Source organism: Psittacula echo (genome assembly GCF_963264785.1).
Source record: "Psittacula echo genome assembly, chromosome: 7".
Classification (NCBI taxonomy): Eukaryota; Metazoa; Chordata; class Aves; order Psittaciformes; family Psittacidae; genus Psittacula; species Psittacula echo.
Window position 1 is genome coordinate 1,197,257 of NC_137740.1, and position 16,916 is coordinate 1,214,172.

At 44.8% G+C, this 16,916-nt stretch overlaps 1 protein-coding gene across 1 annotated transcript in view; it reads left to right on the forward strand.

Moving 5' to 3' along the window:
- Positions 1-16,916, forward strand: part of NEGR1 (neuronal growth regulator 1) — a gene marked incomplete at its 3' end in the record, with an annotated part of 269,840 nt that overhangs the window by 199,598 nt on the left and 53,326 nt on the right. The window contains exon 5 of the mRNA XM_080623582.1: positions 11,363-11,483. Within this exon, the coding sequence (XP_080479708.1) occupies positions 11,363-11,483 (121 nt within the window). The remainder of the gene's footprint in view (positions 1-11,362; positions 11,484-16,916) is intronic.

Below are 16,916 nucleotides of genomic sequence, written 5' to 3' on the forward strand. Positions count from 1 at the left end.
CTTCGCTTCTTTTTAACATAGAGCAGTAGCTTCTAGACCTTTTCTGGCTCTTTCTCATTCTTCATGAGGTACATATGTATATCAGCTATAACACACTGTCAGAGAACAGTGGTTTTCAATCAAAAAGACTGTCAGTAAAGCTGATTCACTAACAAGAAAGCTGTCAAGCTGTGACAGCTGCTGTCTTTGCAACCCCAAACAATCTGTTCTGTGCTAACTCTGACTTATGCTTCCATTTATTATACAGTAGTAATGAGTTCTGTCCTCAGAAATACCATTTTGGTGAGTTCACCTAGCTACTTTGTTATGGATGTAGAATATATCAAATCAGATCCAAGGAGCATCTGATAAGTTTGCTGCAGAAAAGTTCTGCTTCTGTCTTTTGAATTATTTGTGAGTTCCAAATCCAGGTTCAGTACTTACCTCATTTTTGCACTTAAGCAGGAACCTGCAGATTTCATCACTACTGTAAGCTGAGAAGGGTAGATTTCCCTTTTTTAGCTCATTGTGTTGAAAAATGGTGGATAGCCTTAACCACAGCTTATCTGTGAAAATGAGTAAAGGAGTTTGCTGTTATAGATCTGTTCTGATGCTTAAAAGCATCAAATCCCAGCATCCTGGAGACCACCAAAATGCAGCCCAGGGGAGGACCTGAGGAGCCAGGCTGGTGCTGCTGTCCAGATGCAGATGCTTGCATTTGAACTGTCACTCTTTAGTTTAAAACAGAGAAAGAGCACCTGCACAGTCTCCATGAGCAATCTCTTCCAGCAATAACTTCCAGACCAATATCTCCCATGCTTCAATTGTGGTTGATCATTGCTTGCTCAGAGGTAGGGAATTAGTGATTACAATTAGCAATGGAGCGTGTCCCTACTAAATGGTCTTTTCCTACTCTGCTAATCCCAATTCCTTTTGCTTTCTGAACTTCTGGTACTTGAGCTAAGACCCCACTGGTGCCCCATAGAGCAGGTCGTTCGCACTAGGTTACACATCTCCTGAGCATCTCTGGGGTATTGGCTTCTTTTCCCAGCACCACCATTGTCAAGTGCCTCCTCCTGCTTTTCTGCTCCACCATCTCAGAAGAAGGGAAGGTTGGTCACTTGTGAGCCTCCAGGACTGCATGCCAAGAGCAGATAAGTAAAGCTTAACCTAGTAGATAGAGAGCAGCCTTCTTTCTTCTATGAGGGTGCTGAGGCGCTGGCACAGGGTGCCCAGAGAAGCTGCGGCTGCCCCATCCCTGGCAGTGTTCAAGGCCAGGTTGGACACAGGGGCTTGGAGCAAGCTGCTCCAGCGGAAGGGGTCCCTGCCTGTGGCAGGGGTTGGAGCTGGATGAGCTCTAAGGTCCCTTCCAACACAAACCAGGCTGGGATTCTCTAAGCGAATTGTCTCAAATCATCAGATGAGGTTAGTAAACTTCATCAAAGCAACTGAGGATGAAAACGTTATTTTGGAGACTTTGGAAAGGCTGGGAGAGCTCCTGGGAACGGAGGCCCCGGGTGCCTGTTGTTTGGAAGGAATTGACAGATGCCTGGCATGTCTCCAGCCTGCAGACACATGCTGGAACTGTCACAAGATGTGTTCGTACCTGGGAGATAACCCAAGGAGGGTAACAGCTACCACAGATTCATCAACAACAAATCACGTTGTCTCACTAATTCCCATGTATCAGAAGGGAAGGCAGATGTCATGTGTTGACGTTCATCAGCTTTTGACATGCGGCACTTACGAGTGCAAGTGTGGGAAACATGGATGAGAAAAAACATTCATGCTGAGAATCCAAAACTATTTGTTATCCCAAGGCTCCTTGCCAGGCCAAGGGGAGGTGGCTCCCCAGGCTTTGCTTTGGGTCCAGTGTTCAGGGTTTTGGTTGATGACTGTTGTGTTTTCAGGTAAGGTCAAGCTACAAGGGTGTTGGTGCAGAACACAGTGCCATGGTCTGGGCACCACAGAGGGTGGTACTGAGCAGGTGGTACTAAGCAGGGATGACTTTTTCCTTTAGGACTGATGCTGTATGTCTGGTGTGGTTTCTCATTGCGCTTGATGGCAACGATGGCATTGCCCCCAAGGCAGGGGGGTTGCAAATAGATGATCTTAAGGTCCTTTCCAACCCTAACTAGTCTATGATTCTATGTCTCATGCCTGTCTTGCCTGCTTCTGTGCTGTTGGTTTCCCAGGTGTGCTCCAGCAGGACTTGTAGGTCTCTTGCTGCATTGCTGACCTGCTCTAAGGCATTTTGCATTTCTGTTCCAAACTTTCTTTCCTTGGAAAACTACCAGCTTGCTTTAATTCACTTTCTCCTCAGCTTTACTGCCAAAAGATCTACTTAGTAATTCCTGGAATTTGTTGAAGTCCGTTGCTTTTATCTTCCTTAGGGGGAGAGAAACAGCAAAGTAAAAGCACTCATGTTTGTTCACACCCAGGCTCCCAGCCAACTCTTCCTTCTGGATTTGCATGAGATGTATGAAAGCATCCCCTTTCCTCCTCCTCACTCCTTGGTACCACTCTGGGATGCTGCTACTCGTTTTTTCCCCTTTAACCTCCCCACTCACATTTGAATAACTTGCTGAGATAAAGGAACTGCAGCAGAGTGTGATGGCACGTTAACGGTGAGGAAGCTTTTCCAGTAGGAACTGATAGAGGAGGGAGGTTTCCCATGTAAGTCCCTGTTAGGGAAGCCACTGAGCACAGCTAGGGTGGGATGCCTGGCTCCCTAGGCAAACACGGATGATGGCATATCATCCTTCTTCCCAACATGTCCTATCATGCTGGTGCTCCTGTCCCATATGGAAACGCTCCTTTCCCAAGGCAGCTCAGCATTACCCAAAGACATACATTTGTTCCTGTACATGGAGCACTGCAGTGCTGAGCAGCAAGCTTGCATGGGGTAAAATACCTTTCTTTCCCACTACTCAAGCCTCCTAGTTGTTAGCTGAGGAGATGCCGTCCTGCCTTTCAGCACAAAGCTCCCCACCAGTAGGCTTTCCTCGCTGCCTGTGTGGGGCCAGGTAGTTCCTCTCAACATATGGACAAACCTAACTTAATACAGCTAGTGGGAAAAAGGAATAGAAATTAGACCAATGTGTCTGCTGCATGGGAAAAAGTAACCTCAGAGATGCCTACTTCTGAGGGAGATGTTCTCTTGACTTTCAGAGAGACGCTCTTCAGCTTGGAGTCCCCCAACCAGCATGTGCACATCACTCATTAGAGGTGCTGTGCTCTGTTATCCATTGTGGGGCTCTGCTGGTTCCTGTAGGTAGCATATTACATGCCATAAGCCATAACAGTTTGTTCTTTTGACTTGGGTAATTACAGCTGTTTGGCCATTCTGTGCTGGTGAGAAAGCATTGATGGTGACTTCTCCCTCAAACTGCAGCTGTAGGAGAATAGTGTCCAAAAGGAGGAGTTGTGTGACAAGAGCTCTCCATGTAATACTTTGGCTCTTTCAAGTTGTGGGTTTTTTTTATTTTGTTGGTTTTGAAAACCGAAATCCTTTTATTGCAGCTTTTTCTGGGCCTCATTCAAAGCCTGCTGAAGTCAATACAAAGACTTTGACTTCAGTTAAATTTGAATCAAGCATCGCTGGCCAATGAAAGATTAAAACCAACTCCACAGTATCAAACACCACCAAACTCCAAACATTTAGAACCCTATGTATGTTTTGTGCATCTGTTACTTCTAAATTACCACCAACTCTTGTATGCAAATGCAGGATTTGTTTCATGTTTGCTCATTGTGGTTTCAACTATGCCTGTGGAAAGGGTGGGTGTGATGCCGTTGTATAAACGTTCATACAAGATGCTCCAGACCTGGCTGTCCTCCCCAAGCTGCTCTGAGGTCACCACGCAGCTTCTCTTCTCCAGGCTGAACAGCCTCAGTGTTCTCAGTCTGTCTTCATACGGGAGGTGCTCCAGCCCCTGATCATCATTGCAGCCTCCTCTGGGCTTGCTCCAACAGTTCCATGTCCTTTTTATGTTGAGGACACCAGAACTGCACACAATGCTCCAAGTGAGGTCTCACGAGAGCAGAGTAGAGGGGCAGGATCACCTCCTTTGACCTGCTGGTCATGCTCCTTTTGGTGCACAAATACTGATGCACAAATAGTCATCCATGTAGTCACCATGGATACCACCAGCCGCTGATCCTGGGATGTGGAGCCTGCAGCTGCCCGCCCCATGGATGCTGTGACCAAGATGCTCTAAGAGTTTGTGTCCATACACTAGTGCCAACTCCTTTAACAGGGGATAAATTGCATTTACAAAGCTACTTTAAAGGGAATATGATTAGAAAAATGCATTGCTGGAAACCAGATGGATTAAATAGATGAAGCAGGAAGATTAAATGTAATGGGCAGTAAAACAAAGCAGCCCTTCTGCTGTGCGCTAACTTGTGCTTTCATATGTAGCTCCTCAGGGGTCTTAGTTCTCTTTGCTGGTTAGGGGAAGTTTTGTCAACTTTCTCCCTCTTCTTTCTTATCCTTATCACTCAAATACTCATAAACCCCATTGTTAAGAATTTCTCTCTGCTGGCCTATTATTTAGTAAGTATTATTTTGTATTACTGATTGTTCTGTATTTCTCCCACACAATTACCCATGGATTTTAAGCTTTCCTCTCAACCCTGGGAGGTTTTCTATGCCAAAACTTGACTTGCACAGCAGCCAGGGATTTTGATGGCCTGTTACAATGCGATTGTTAGAGCTGAGGGAGATGCTCTGCTGCGTTGTGCCACGTGCCAGATTACACACAGGGAATGCTTGAGACTGTTTTCTGATGGCTGGTACAAGGTGTTTACAGAATTGCTTAATAAATCAATATTTAAATAGATTGCTCTGAGAAGTTAAAGCCTGAATAGGAAAAGGGCAAAGCATGCTGGGTTACATCTAGAAATGCAGGAGCTGAACTGAATTCCTACTGGTACCTTGTGTGTTTGCATATAAATGCGTATAAACACATCAAGATCGCACTGAATTCAGTGGGTTTTGATAAGTCATCAAGAAAAGATGGAAAAAAAGAGCTTATTAAGTTGCTCAGCCCAGTGGTTGTTAAAGGCACGTCTCAAATGTTGCCACACACTCGTGAAGTTTCTGATATGAAGAGGCACTTCTTAAACCACTCCATTAGGCTGGGAATAGGTAGGGCTGGCGCTCTGAATAAGTTAGAGAAATTAAATGATGTAGAGTTTTGGAAACCATTTTACTTACGTAAAGTACCAGTGAGGCTGTTTCCCTGCAAAGATGTTACTTTATTGGTAAAATTCTATGCATGTATATATATATAAATTAATATATTTGAATATTGCTCATATCTTGTTTTCTGAGGCAAAAAAGAGACCTCAGAAAACCTGTTCTCTTGCCCGGAAGTCTTTATCTTAACACACCAGAGAGCAATTTCCCTAACAAAAGGCTACGTTAAGATGCCAAATTAAAACCTGATGAAAATCAGCAGGAAAAGAAGACTTTTTTTTTTTGACATTTCCAATTAATGCCCCCAAACTGTTCGTGCAGTCTGACAATATGGTTAATCACAAAGGTGAAATTGGAAGTTGCCAGCCCTGAATGCTAGTGTAAAAGTTAATAAATGCAGCTCATCATCATTATGCACATGCTACTTATAATAATTTACTGTCCATACCGAATCTTTATAAGCATTGTAATTAAATATAAAATGCACATTAGAATTATAATGAGTAATTAGGGCAACATAACTAATGTGCATGAGAGTCCCGAAGCTCATTAAAACGGTAAAAGAAGAAACCTGTTCTAGCTGGAGGTTCTTCGCAGGCTTTCTGTGCCTGTATGAGTGCCAGGGTGCTGCGTGCATTGTTTTAACTGTTCCTTTAGACATTTATAAGCAAGATGAAAATATTTGGGTGGGAAAGCAGATTCAGCAAAGCTCTGCATCCTTTCAGAATGGAGCATAAGTTGTACAATTTGGTTTTCCCAGCACAGGCGCCTGACTCATGCAAACATGTTGGTGATATCAGCTGAGCAGAAAGTAATTATAGAGTGAAGATGATCATTTTCACATCTTCTTCATTAACACGCTGCGAGAGAGATGGAGTGCCATGAGCACTCGGCACCCTCATATGAGACTTTAACAGGGGTATTTATTGAAACTTCAATTGCTTCACTAAAATTAAAGAGGATGTGCATGCATCGGAGCGTGCGTATGCACTCGATGTGGTGTTCATCTGTCCCCAGATGTCCAACAGGTCCACCCCGAGGCTCTCACACTGCACCAAGTGAGTTGTCTGATGAACTCACAGTGTATTTGATTGTGGTACAGAAGCAACTCAGCTGTTCCATCAGCATTCTTGCTTATGCTATGTTGTGCTCCTGTCTCCATGGTGCTTTTCATGGAATGGTTTGGCTTGGGAAGGACCTCAAAGCTCCTCCAGTTCCAATCCCCTGCCACGGGCAGGGACACCTTCCAGTAGAGCAGGGTGCTCCAAGCCCCTTCCGACCTGGCCTTGAACACGTCTCCTGTCCTGCTCTTTTGATGAAGACACATAAATATGTGTTTCGTTGGAGTGATAAATACGTATTTTGGGTCAAGAACAGCTTTACCTCCTAAGCCATTTCATGTAGGAAGAGACGCAAAAGGGCGTTAGTATAACTCCAGTTAAGCTGAGCCTCTGAGCACCCACTTGAGAAAGCCTTTCCTAGCAAAGCACTTACACATCTTTGAGAAATGATATGAACAAGTTCCAGTAATTTATTTTCAAGTCAGAAATTAAGCATTTATTTTAAGTGCTCTGCTCTGCAGGGATGAGCTGTGGGAGAGGACGGAATGAGGCTCTACCACAGGGAGAGTAAACCCGCACATGTGCGTCTCTAAAGCCTGGTACTGCTAACACGTACATAGAAACATATCTTTTTCTTGGTGATTTTATGTAACCATTATTTAGGAGATTTAAAAATGACAAATACATTTATAATGATTAGTCCTATGGGAGGTTCTCTTGTTAACATCACTGTTACAAGTTACATCTTGTGTCAGAGCAGTAACTTTTCTATTAAGTTCCCTCCCTTTGGGAGCTCTATGGCACTCACCCCCTTTCTCCCTCCCTCCCATAGGATCTTCCAGGTAAGCGCTTCACTCTCCACTGATGCTTTATACCTTGGAGACAAGTTGTTATTCTCTCGTTCATGCATGTGTTCCTTATAGTTATTTACAATGAAGTGCTCTGCACACATGCAGAAACACATCAGCGTCTCTGCAAAATGACTGGAATCTCTTCCCATCTAACTTGTGGAAGGAAAAACCTTCTGCATTGGAGGGAATGCTTGCTGGAGCTTTACCTGTGCATGCCTCCCTTTGGCCTTGGATTCTTTCGTGTTGAATCTTGAACATTTCTCTTGTTTTCCAACTGTTTTCCCAGCTGTAATTGCTTTATTTATAATGGATTACAGCTGCTCTTTCTTTTTATCTTTTTAAACTTTCATCAGGTCTTCAAGCTTGTGTCCATCTGTATCTATCCCTTGCCTTCTGCTGTCCACTCAGGACTTCTGTTAGCATCTGTTTGATCCATCAGCTGAATGGAGCAGGGCTGCATCATTAATGATGCCAAATGATTTTCTGTAATGGTTTATGTCATCATTATTAAACTCCTGAATGAAAATGTTTTCCTGGATGGCCAGAATCTCTCCTTGCTGTTGATTCCCTATGCTGCTGTAGGAACTCTTCTCCAGCCTGGAGAAGAGAAGGGAGACCTTAGAGTAGCTCCAGTGCCTAAAGGGGCTACAGAAAACTGGAGAGGGGCTTTGGACAAGGGCCTGTAGGGACAGAACAAAGGGGAATGGCTTTAACGGGCCAGAGAGGAGATTGAGATGAGATCTCAACCAGTATACATTGGCCAACAGTGAAGGCAGAATTAAATTGAACCTTGTGACCACTTGTTAACATAATAAATGAGCTTTCCTTTTGCAAAAGGACATGTATGTTAATTAATAAAGCATTCCTGCTCATTGTTATAATCTCAGAATCTTTGACACAGGAGAACACACGTGTAGCCCCAGCAGCACAAGCAAGCAGCTCTATGCAGCACAACTGACAGCAATAGGAGCAAATCACAAATGTCTTCTCAAAAATGAGTCTTTAAATGATCACATGGAAATCATTAAAAATAAATATGAAATAGTGGAGACCTGAAAATCTCTTCCCATGTCTTTGTCCCTTTCCGAAACAAACCTTGGCTCCGAGAGCAGCAAGCATTTAGGTGTGGAATTTCATCTGGAGTTACTCAGTCTTCCACACTGATGTGAGCAGTAGGGGCTGATGGTTTTGTGCTCAGCATGTAGCTAATCAGTGCACCAGAAACGTGCCTGAGTCACAGTTTGTTTTTATAGTACAAACAAGAAAACGACCTGACAAGGGGAAATCTGAGAGAATGGTGACTGCAAGCTGTCTTTGGTTTCCGTTTTCATCCCAGCGTTAACCAGGGATTTCCTAGAGCAGGGAATATTGATTTTTAGGTTTATTGTGAACAAGCAGAAGCTGAAATCCTTCTGAAAGGGAGATCTAAAAAGCCTTCCTTTTCAGAAGTTTTCCAATATTTTCCAAACAAACCTAGGTCTCAGCAGGCAGCAAAGCCTGGAATAGTGATTTGTAGCTGGGATCCAGCCAGCATCCCCTTCCCAGCTGCACTGGGAGCACAGTGCCTGGGGCTCCTGCCGGAAAAAGCATTGGCAAGCTCTATGTTTTTATGGATAATTTAAGTTATGAATTTATTAGCAGTGATCTATTTAAAAAACAAACAGCCAAAGCAAGCCCAACCAAAGCCCCCTAAAACCCACGGAACACCCAGCAAAAGGTGAGCAGGTCCTGCTGAGGAGCAGGCAGGTGGACCTTTTTAGACAAGAACCTCCTATGTGTCTCAGGCCTTTGCTGGTGTTTTATTTGCTCTTTCTGCTCAGTGCTTGAGGATTCAATATTGTCTGAGCAGTGTGCACGCAGTGTGGTACCTTCACTTCAAACTCAGGCTTTTTGTTAAGAATCTTGCCCACTTTCGATTAGGAAAAAAACCCCAAACCTGAATATTTTCACTGCCTTTGCATAATGCAGGAAAAACAAAGCCTCTTACAGCAAAGCTTTCCAGGGACCCACTCCATGGTTATGGGAGAAAGGGTGGAGGCACTGGCACAGGGTGCCCAGAGAAGCTGTGGCTGCCCCATCCCTGGCAGTGTTCAAGGCCAGGTTGGACACAGAGGCTTGGAGCAAGCTGCTCCAGTGGAAGGGGTCCCTGCCCGTGGCAGGGGTTGGAGCTGGATGAGCTGATCATCATTCAGCTGACGCTTTTGTATGGTTTGTGTGGCTCATCTTGGACATTTTTAGCTCTAATTCTTTTGAAGCTGACCTATGAGGTTAATGGTGCTCTGAGTAGATGTTGGTGCCACACAGTGCTGTAGGAGCAAAGGCAAAATGTGACCTGTTCACAGCTCTTCATGTCATCAGTCTCACTCAGTTATTCTTTAAAGGTCTTGCCTGCACAAAATGCTTCATTTCTCAGGAAGGAGTAAGCTTTATATGTCATTGTTATCTTTATGAAGTAACAAATACATCTGACGGTTTTCCTGTGCAGCTTATGGAGAAGTAGTCGTGCAAATCAGTTTTATGTTTATTATCTACTTGAAATTTTCATGTTACTGGTTAGGAGTTCAGAAATTCATGGATTGGTTTGATGTAATCATGGAAGAAAAAGTTGAAGGCAGGGGTGTGTTTGCCAGCTGTGGGAGACTGTAGTCAGTCTGTCTGCTTGATTTGGGGCAGGACATGAGTGATGGGCAAAAGAGAACCAGTTCTGTTAATCCCACCCAAAACATCCTTATGTGGTTTTGTTAAACATCAAGGCTTGTGTGTAAGTGCTAAGAGTGCACGTTTGTTTTCCCTGGCTGTAACAGCTGGATTTCTGTGCCATGCCCAACACACCTGGAACAGCAGCCACGGGTGGTGTTAATGATGGATGGGTGTGTGATGGACCTGAGCCACCAGGCCAGGAACCTGGCTGTCACACTGTTCCTTCAGAGCTCTGAGGTTTCTTTACTATGGCTGCTTCCCATAAAAGATTATGGTCCCTTAACGTGAGCGATGGAAGAGGGGGTGGAAGAAGCAGCCGAGAGGCAGTCAGCATTTTATATGTACATAAACACCTTAAAGCAACATCTGGAAAACTGCTCAGGAAAAAATAAACAGATTGTTATTTACAAGTTCTGTGGTTTGGTTTTTATGGCGCTTTTATGCTGCACATAAATTATTGTTTAAAACCAGAGATGTAAAAGAAATTCCAGGGAGAAGGCAGTTGTTGTTCAGCCTTTCCTTTGATAATCTTTCCTGAAGAATTTGTTCTGGTTTATTCTCAGCTTACTGTTGCTTTTTGCTGGCAAGGGGAAAAACTGACAATCACTTTTTATCTGGTTTTTTTTATCTGTAGTACTATGTTTAAGATGCTTATTGCTATTTGCAATCTTTGCTATTTAAAAAGATAAGATATTTACTGAAACAACTCTGTATCCAGTGCAACAGTGGAAAAGTCACGTTGGTATATTGCATTTATGGTTGGTTCATAATTGTGAAGGTAAGTTTGTTCTTCTAATATGCAAAACAAGAACTAAAAGTCTGTCAGAGCCTAGCGGGGTTTATGGGGCATTTGCAGAAGACATGAACCTGCCAAAGGGGAGGCTGAGCTGAGCTCTTAGGCAGAAGCTCTTCCCTGTGAGGGTGCTGAGGCGCTGGCCCAGGGTGCCCAGAGAAGCTGTGGCTGCCCCATCCCTGGCAGTGTTCAAGGCCAGGTTGGACACAAGGGCTTGGAGCAAGCTGCTCCAGTGGAAGGGGTCCTTGCCTGTGGCAGGAGTTGGAGCTGGAGGAGCTTCAAGGTCCCTTCCAACACAAACCAGGCTGGGATTTTATGAAGATAACTGGTGCTGGTCCTGTCTTTGTGTTGGGCCCTGGGTGCTGCCATCCCTTCCCTGGCTTCAGGGGCTCCTCCTGACTAAGTCTCTCAGCCAGTTCTTCATGTGCTTTCTTTGTGATTCTGATGTTTTTACATACATCTTGTATGACACTAACACTTATAAATAGTTAATCTTTGCGCTGAGTAACTGAGTCGGATGAACAGCTTTGCAATATGGGCTTGATATCTCTTCATGTCTCAGTTGTGTTTTTTTACACCAGATACGCAGAATATATCTCAGAATCTGCTGTGTGGGATAATTCTTACACTGCTGGAAGAAAACGTGATTGAATGTGACTCAAGCTGGAAACCACGCGCCAGGCAGAGAGTAACACAGAGCGTGCTGCAGAGAAGCGGCGTGGAGTGATCTGCGTATGGAGATGCAAATGTCCGTTTTACAATTCTTTTTTTTCAGTTGCCCCCACAATTCAGGAACTTAAATCCAGCGGTGTGGTGCTTGGAGGGAACGGCCTGATACGGTGCGAAGGTGCAGGAGTTCCTGCCCCGGTCTTTGAGTGGTACAAAGGAGAGAGGAAGTAAGTAGCCGGTGCTCGCCAACCCCCTCGTGCTGCTGGGGATGCTGGGGACCAGAGTGGAAGAGAGAGGAGACCACCAGGCTGGCTCTGTCCCCTGTGATGATGTGACCATCAGGCTGTCCTGAAATCAGTGCCAAGCTTTAAACAGCAGTTTAAAGCAGCCAGGGCCAACAGAGGTGTTGGCTACCAGCAGCCGTGCTGTGTGTGGCTTTGGGGGGAACTTCTTGGTTTCCTTGTGGTTGTAGATTCTGTGCTCTTAAAGGTGTTAGCAGGATGTCCTTGGCTGGGTTGTGATAGGGAGTGCTGCAATAATGAGCCTAAGTTTTCACTATGCTTTAGCAATTACAACCTTTTAGGCATAATAACCAGAAAGGCACTGGAAAACTCTCCTGAGAGGATTTGTTTATTTTTATTTAAAACCCCATCCATCTTCATACATGTCCTGCTGAGGATTTGTGGTTGTAAAGGTTGGTTGTTTCATGAACAAGACTTTCAGCCAAACCTTCATGTGGATGAACTTTCTCCCAGCTGGGCCATTCATTGCTTAGGCCATAGGTTCATCATCCACAGAGCTGCTGCCCATCACAGCATCCATGGGGGACTCTGCCTGAACCCCAGAAATGGACCGTGTGCTTTGGTTTTGTTTACAGTCAGCTTTACTCCAGGCCATTAGTGCTGCGTAACCATAATCAGCAGAATTTTAAACCCTACCTCATTAAATGGGTAGATATTTTCCTTTCTGGTTTATGGCTCTTACTTTATCTAAGAGCTTATTTCCTTCAGGTTTGCACATTGGTGCAAAAGCAAGTGGATAGTGTCTCTTGTAAGCGACTGTCCAGATGCGCCTTCCAGCTTCTGGAATTTCCTGGCTTCCAAGAGTTGGGTTTCTCAGCTCAAACATCCCATTAAACCTGGGAGCTGATGTGAGAATATTAACAACCATTTTTCATAGAAAGCCATCTGTCAGCTCATTTCCCCTTGGCCAGCTGCTCCCCTTCACAGGCTGTGGCTGCTCCTCTTTCTTTGCGACTTTCAGAGCAGTCTTAACTAGCGATATACCCTAAAGCATTCTGTAAAACACTATAACTGATCTTTACTATCTATAACAGTGAATGTTTTTCTTCTGTTGGTGAAATACATTGGCATCTATTTCCAACAATGCAAATTATGTTGTGCACATGTTGGAGGAAGTTGCAGCAGAAACATATTTTATGTACGAAGTATTGTAGGGCAGTGTTTAGCATTCTGGATTCAATTTGCCTTTTCCAGTGTGATAATTACCTTTCTATTTATAACATTGACCAACTCCTCTCACTGTGAGCAGCAGGAAAGCCTAAGCAGAGCACTTCAGGACAACAAAATTGTGCTTTCTGTTTTCTGTTTCAGTGGGGGTATTACCTGAGGCTGGCTATAACCAGCAAGAAATGCATTGTCCTGTTGTGTCTTACTGCTCAAACATCATGCACATCCTATTTTGTTACGCTGTTGCTGGCAGATGTATCAGACATCAGTACAAAGGTACTGGGGATCCCTGAACCTCCATTGCTTACAGGAAAGAGGAAAACCATTGCTTTTCCCTCCGGTGTATCCTCTTCACCTCTGGCTGGTGGAGCCAGCACAGAATGAGCCTTGGACAGCTCAGGCGTTGTTTTAGTGCAGCACTGAGTGGAGTCAGCTCTCACAGGTAGTTCAGAGTAGCAGGTACGTTATCTATCCGCAGGTATACTGCAAGACTAGATTTATATACCGTTAGTGCACACCCTGCTCTATTTTCTGGTGAAAGCATAGACAGAATCTCATTTTCTTCACTTAGTCTTGGATGGGGACCTTCTTTTTCTTCCTTTTTAGATTGGGACCTTTTGGGGGTTTTTTTGTAATTGTTGACTAAATGAACAGCAGGAGTTAAAACTGAAACCTGAAGTTTGTTCAATGAAGTTGTTCAGTGTCTGAAACAAGCCCTTTGGGTTTTTAAACTGTATCATTGTTACTTAGATTAATGTATATCCAAACGCACAATTTCCAGACTCCAGGGATCATCTCATCATAAAATAGCCATTAGCAGTAAACATAAAAGCAGTCGCAGACTACAGTCAGTTAAAACAGCTTGTCTGTGAGGCAGAGAGCTGGCAGGACTAATTCTGCCTAATCAGTGAGCTCGCAAGAGCTGCTCTTTGTTAATCCTCTGCAAGCGCTGGTGTGCTCGCTGCTGTGAGATCCTCTTCCTTGGCCAAGGGCAAGGTGAGGAGCCTAAAGCCCTGCAGCCTAAAGCCCTGCAGCCCACCTCCGCTCTCCTCCTGTACCTGGGAAAGGCCAGGAGAGGTCTTATGGGCAGGTTTCCAGCCATTTAGCACTTTATCTGCCAAAAGCAGTACCTTGAACTCCACGTGGGAGCTGCTGGGTGGCTCCACAGGCCCGGAGAGTGTTGGGTGAGCTGGGAATGGAGTGGAAATTGGAGGAAAAAGCTAGTAAAAGCCTCTTAAATATGTGTGGCTCTAAAACTGTGCAAGGATTTCCTGCAGAAAGGAGAATGGCTTCGCTGCACTCACTCTCAGTGTCTGAGCTCCACAACTGTTTAAGTGTGATCTGTCATAGGGTTACGGAGAAACCAGATCTCAGACATTAAACAGACGAGGGGAAGAAGCTTAAAAGTCACCTATCTAAAAATATAAACTCCTTTACCCTCGATAAAGCAAACAAGACTCAGGTTTGAAACAACAAAACTCATTAGAATGGCTTAATGTATTATAATAATGTGAAGGTATTCAAATATGAAACCAAAGGTACCCCTCAGGGCTGGCAATGATGCACAAGCTTCTCTGGATGCGTAGTCTCCCAAATAAAAAGATCACTCTTCCTTTTAGAACTACTAAGGTGAAGAAATCTCTAGGGTGGCTGCACTTAAAATAACTTGGTAAACTTAAAATAACTTGGTAAAACCCAGACAAGTCATAAACGCTGTGCTCAGTCAATAAGCAAAGCAGAGCAGCACACAGGAGTAATTTGAAAGTAAAAGCATCTGGTTCTTATAACTGCAAATGGGAATCCTCAAAACTGCTGAGTTTATGCTAACTAATGCTGACTCTTCAGTCTGTTAATTACGTGGCTTATTGATAGGCACATCTATCCCATCCCATTTACTCCATTCCAGTTCTGGGCACCCAGTGTCAGCCTCTTCCAAGGGAGGATATAGAGGGAAGGTGAAGCTGTCCCAGCTGCATGGCAGGAGCACTGGAAGGGGAAGAAGGGGAAGAGAACCCAACCGGCACTCCCAGTTCTCATCCTTTTGGCAGCCTGGGGAAGGCAGCAGGTCATGTTGAACAGATGCAGTTCAGTTTTGACACAATTTCATCCCTAACAAGGAATGGGGATGGCAGAAATCCCAATGCCCTATTGAGTTAAACCTTTACAGCTGTAAAATAGAGATGCTGTAGTTCAAACTGCAGTTACAGGCTGAAAGGATGGAGGTAGCTTGGAAAAAGATGGTAGGAATAAGCCATAGGTGGAAGAGAAGCTATTGCTTCTGTACCCTATGATTCCCTGGGAGAAGGGATGATGGGATTCACACCCTGAAAGGCAGCAGGAAGGGATAGTGGCTGTGGCTCAGCTGGGGAAGGGGCATCTGGAGGAAAGCATCTGCCCTGTTTCTGGAGCAAGTAACTGGGCTGTGGTGCTCAGTGCCTGCCTGCTCAGCCTTCACCTACCAAGAGCTACCACACTGATAGTGCTGTCATAGAATCACAGAATAGTCAGGGTTGGAAAGGACCTTAAGATCATCCAGTTCCAACCCCCCTGCCACAGGCAGGGACACCTCACACTAAACCATGGCACCCAAGGCCTCATCCAACCTGGCCTTGAACACTGCCAGGGATGGAGCATTCACAACCTCCCTGGGCAACCCATTCCAGTGCCTCACCACCCTCTCAGGAAAGAATTTCTTCCTTAGATCCAATCTAAACTTCCCCTGTTTCAGTTTGAACCCGTTACCCCTTGTCCTGTCACTACAGTCCCTGATGAAGAGTCCCTCCCCAGCATCCTTGTAGGCCCCCTTCAGATACTGGAAGGCTGCTCTGAGATCTCCACGCAGCCTTCTCTTTTCCAGGCTCAACAGCCCCAACTTTCTCAGCCTGTCTCCATACAGGAGGTGCTCCAGTCCCTGATCATCCTCGTGGTCCTCCTCTGGACTTGTTCCAACAGCTCCATGTCCTTTTTATGCTGTCATGGAGTGCTGGCTTGGAGCATCAGAGCAGAGGGGGTTTGGAACGGGAAGTTCTTGGATCTTTCTGCAGGAGATGCAGAAAAAGGAGGGACAGATATTGGCAGTTTTAGAAGGAGAATCATAGAATGCCAGGTTGGAAGGGACCTCAAGCATCACCTGATCCAACCTTTCTTGGCACAGCATCCTGTCCAGCTGAATCATAACAGTGTCCAATGCTGAGGAATCCAGCACTTCCCTGGGGAGATTATTCCAGTGTCTGGTTGTTCTCATCGGTAAAAATTTACCCCTGTTTCCAGTCAGAATCTCCCCAGGAGTGACTTGTGCCCATCACCCCTCATCTTCACAAGCTGTCCCATGGAAAAAAGGCAGTTTCCGTCTTCCTTTTAGCCACCTTCTGAAATCATAGAATCATAGAATCATAGAATAGTTAGGGTTGGAATACTGGAACATGGTGACAAGGTCTCTCCTGGGCCTTCTTTTCTCCAGGCTGAACAAGCCCAGTCCTCTCAGCCTTTCCTCACACGGCTGCCCAGTCATTGGTTCATCAAACATCCGTATGCATAGGGTGGAAAGACAAACCTTTGGACAAAAGACGAATGTTCTAATTGCAGCATTCACCCCAAACCAGGCATTTCAGTCCTATTTTCTCATGTTTGTTGCAAAACCACGTGTGTCCATGGCACATGCTATGTCCTCTGCCCAACCATGGGCTGTGCAGAGCAGACCTGAGTCTTTTAAAGCAGCACATGCTGCCCAGGCAAGAGAAACCCTCTGCATGTGGAGCAGCATATAGTGACCGAGTGCCACAGAGGCACTCATGTAGCGATAAGAAGTGTCAGTCCACAGTGTGCGGAAGTGCAATTAATGATAGACTTGAACTGGTTTTAGACAGAATGCCAGAAGATTGCATTCATTCACAGGATGGATGATTATATCTTTCAATATATCAAACAGAAATTGTATACTTGATCTGGAACTCTGCTCCTTATGGGAGATATGAGGAATTATGAGTAATCAGTCAGCTGGAGTTTGTATTTTAATAATGTGGTTACTCTTCTGATCTCCATTTTTGATCAAGTGTGGTTTATCTAAAACAAAGTTTAAGCTGTTCATCTTTCTTTGCCCCAGTGCAGCATTGCTGCTTCTGACTTGGCTTTGAAACTGCACAGTCCCTATGAAATTTGGGTGAAAAGAGCCCTGGTCTGGCTTTTCCCACT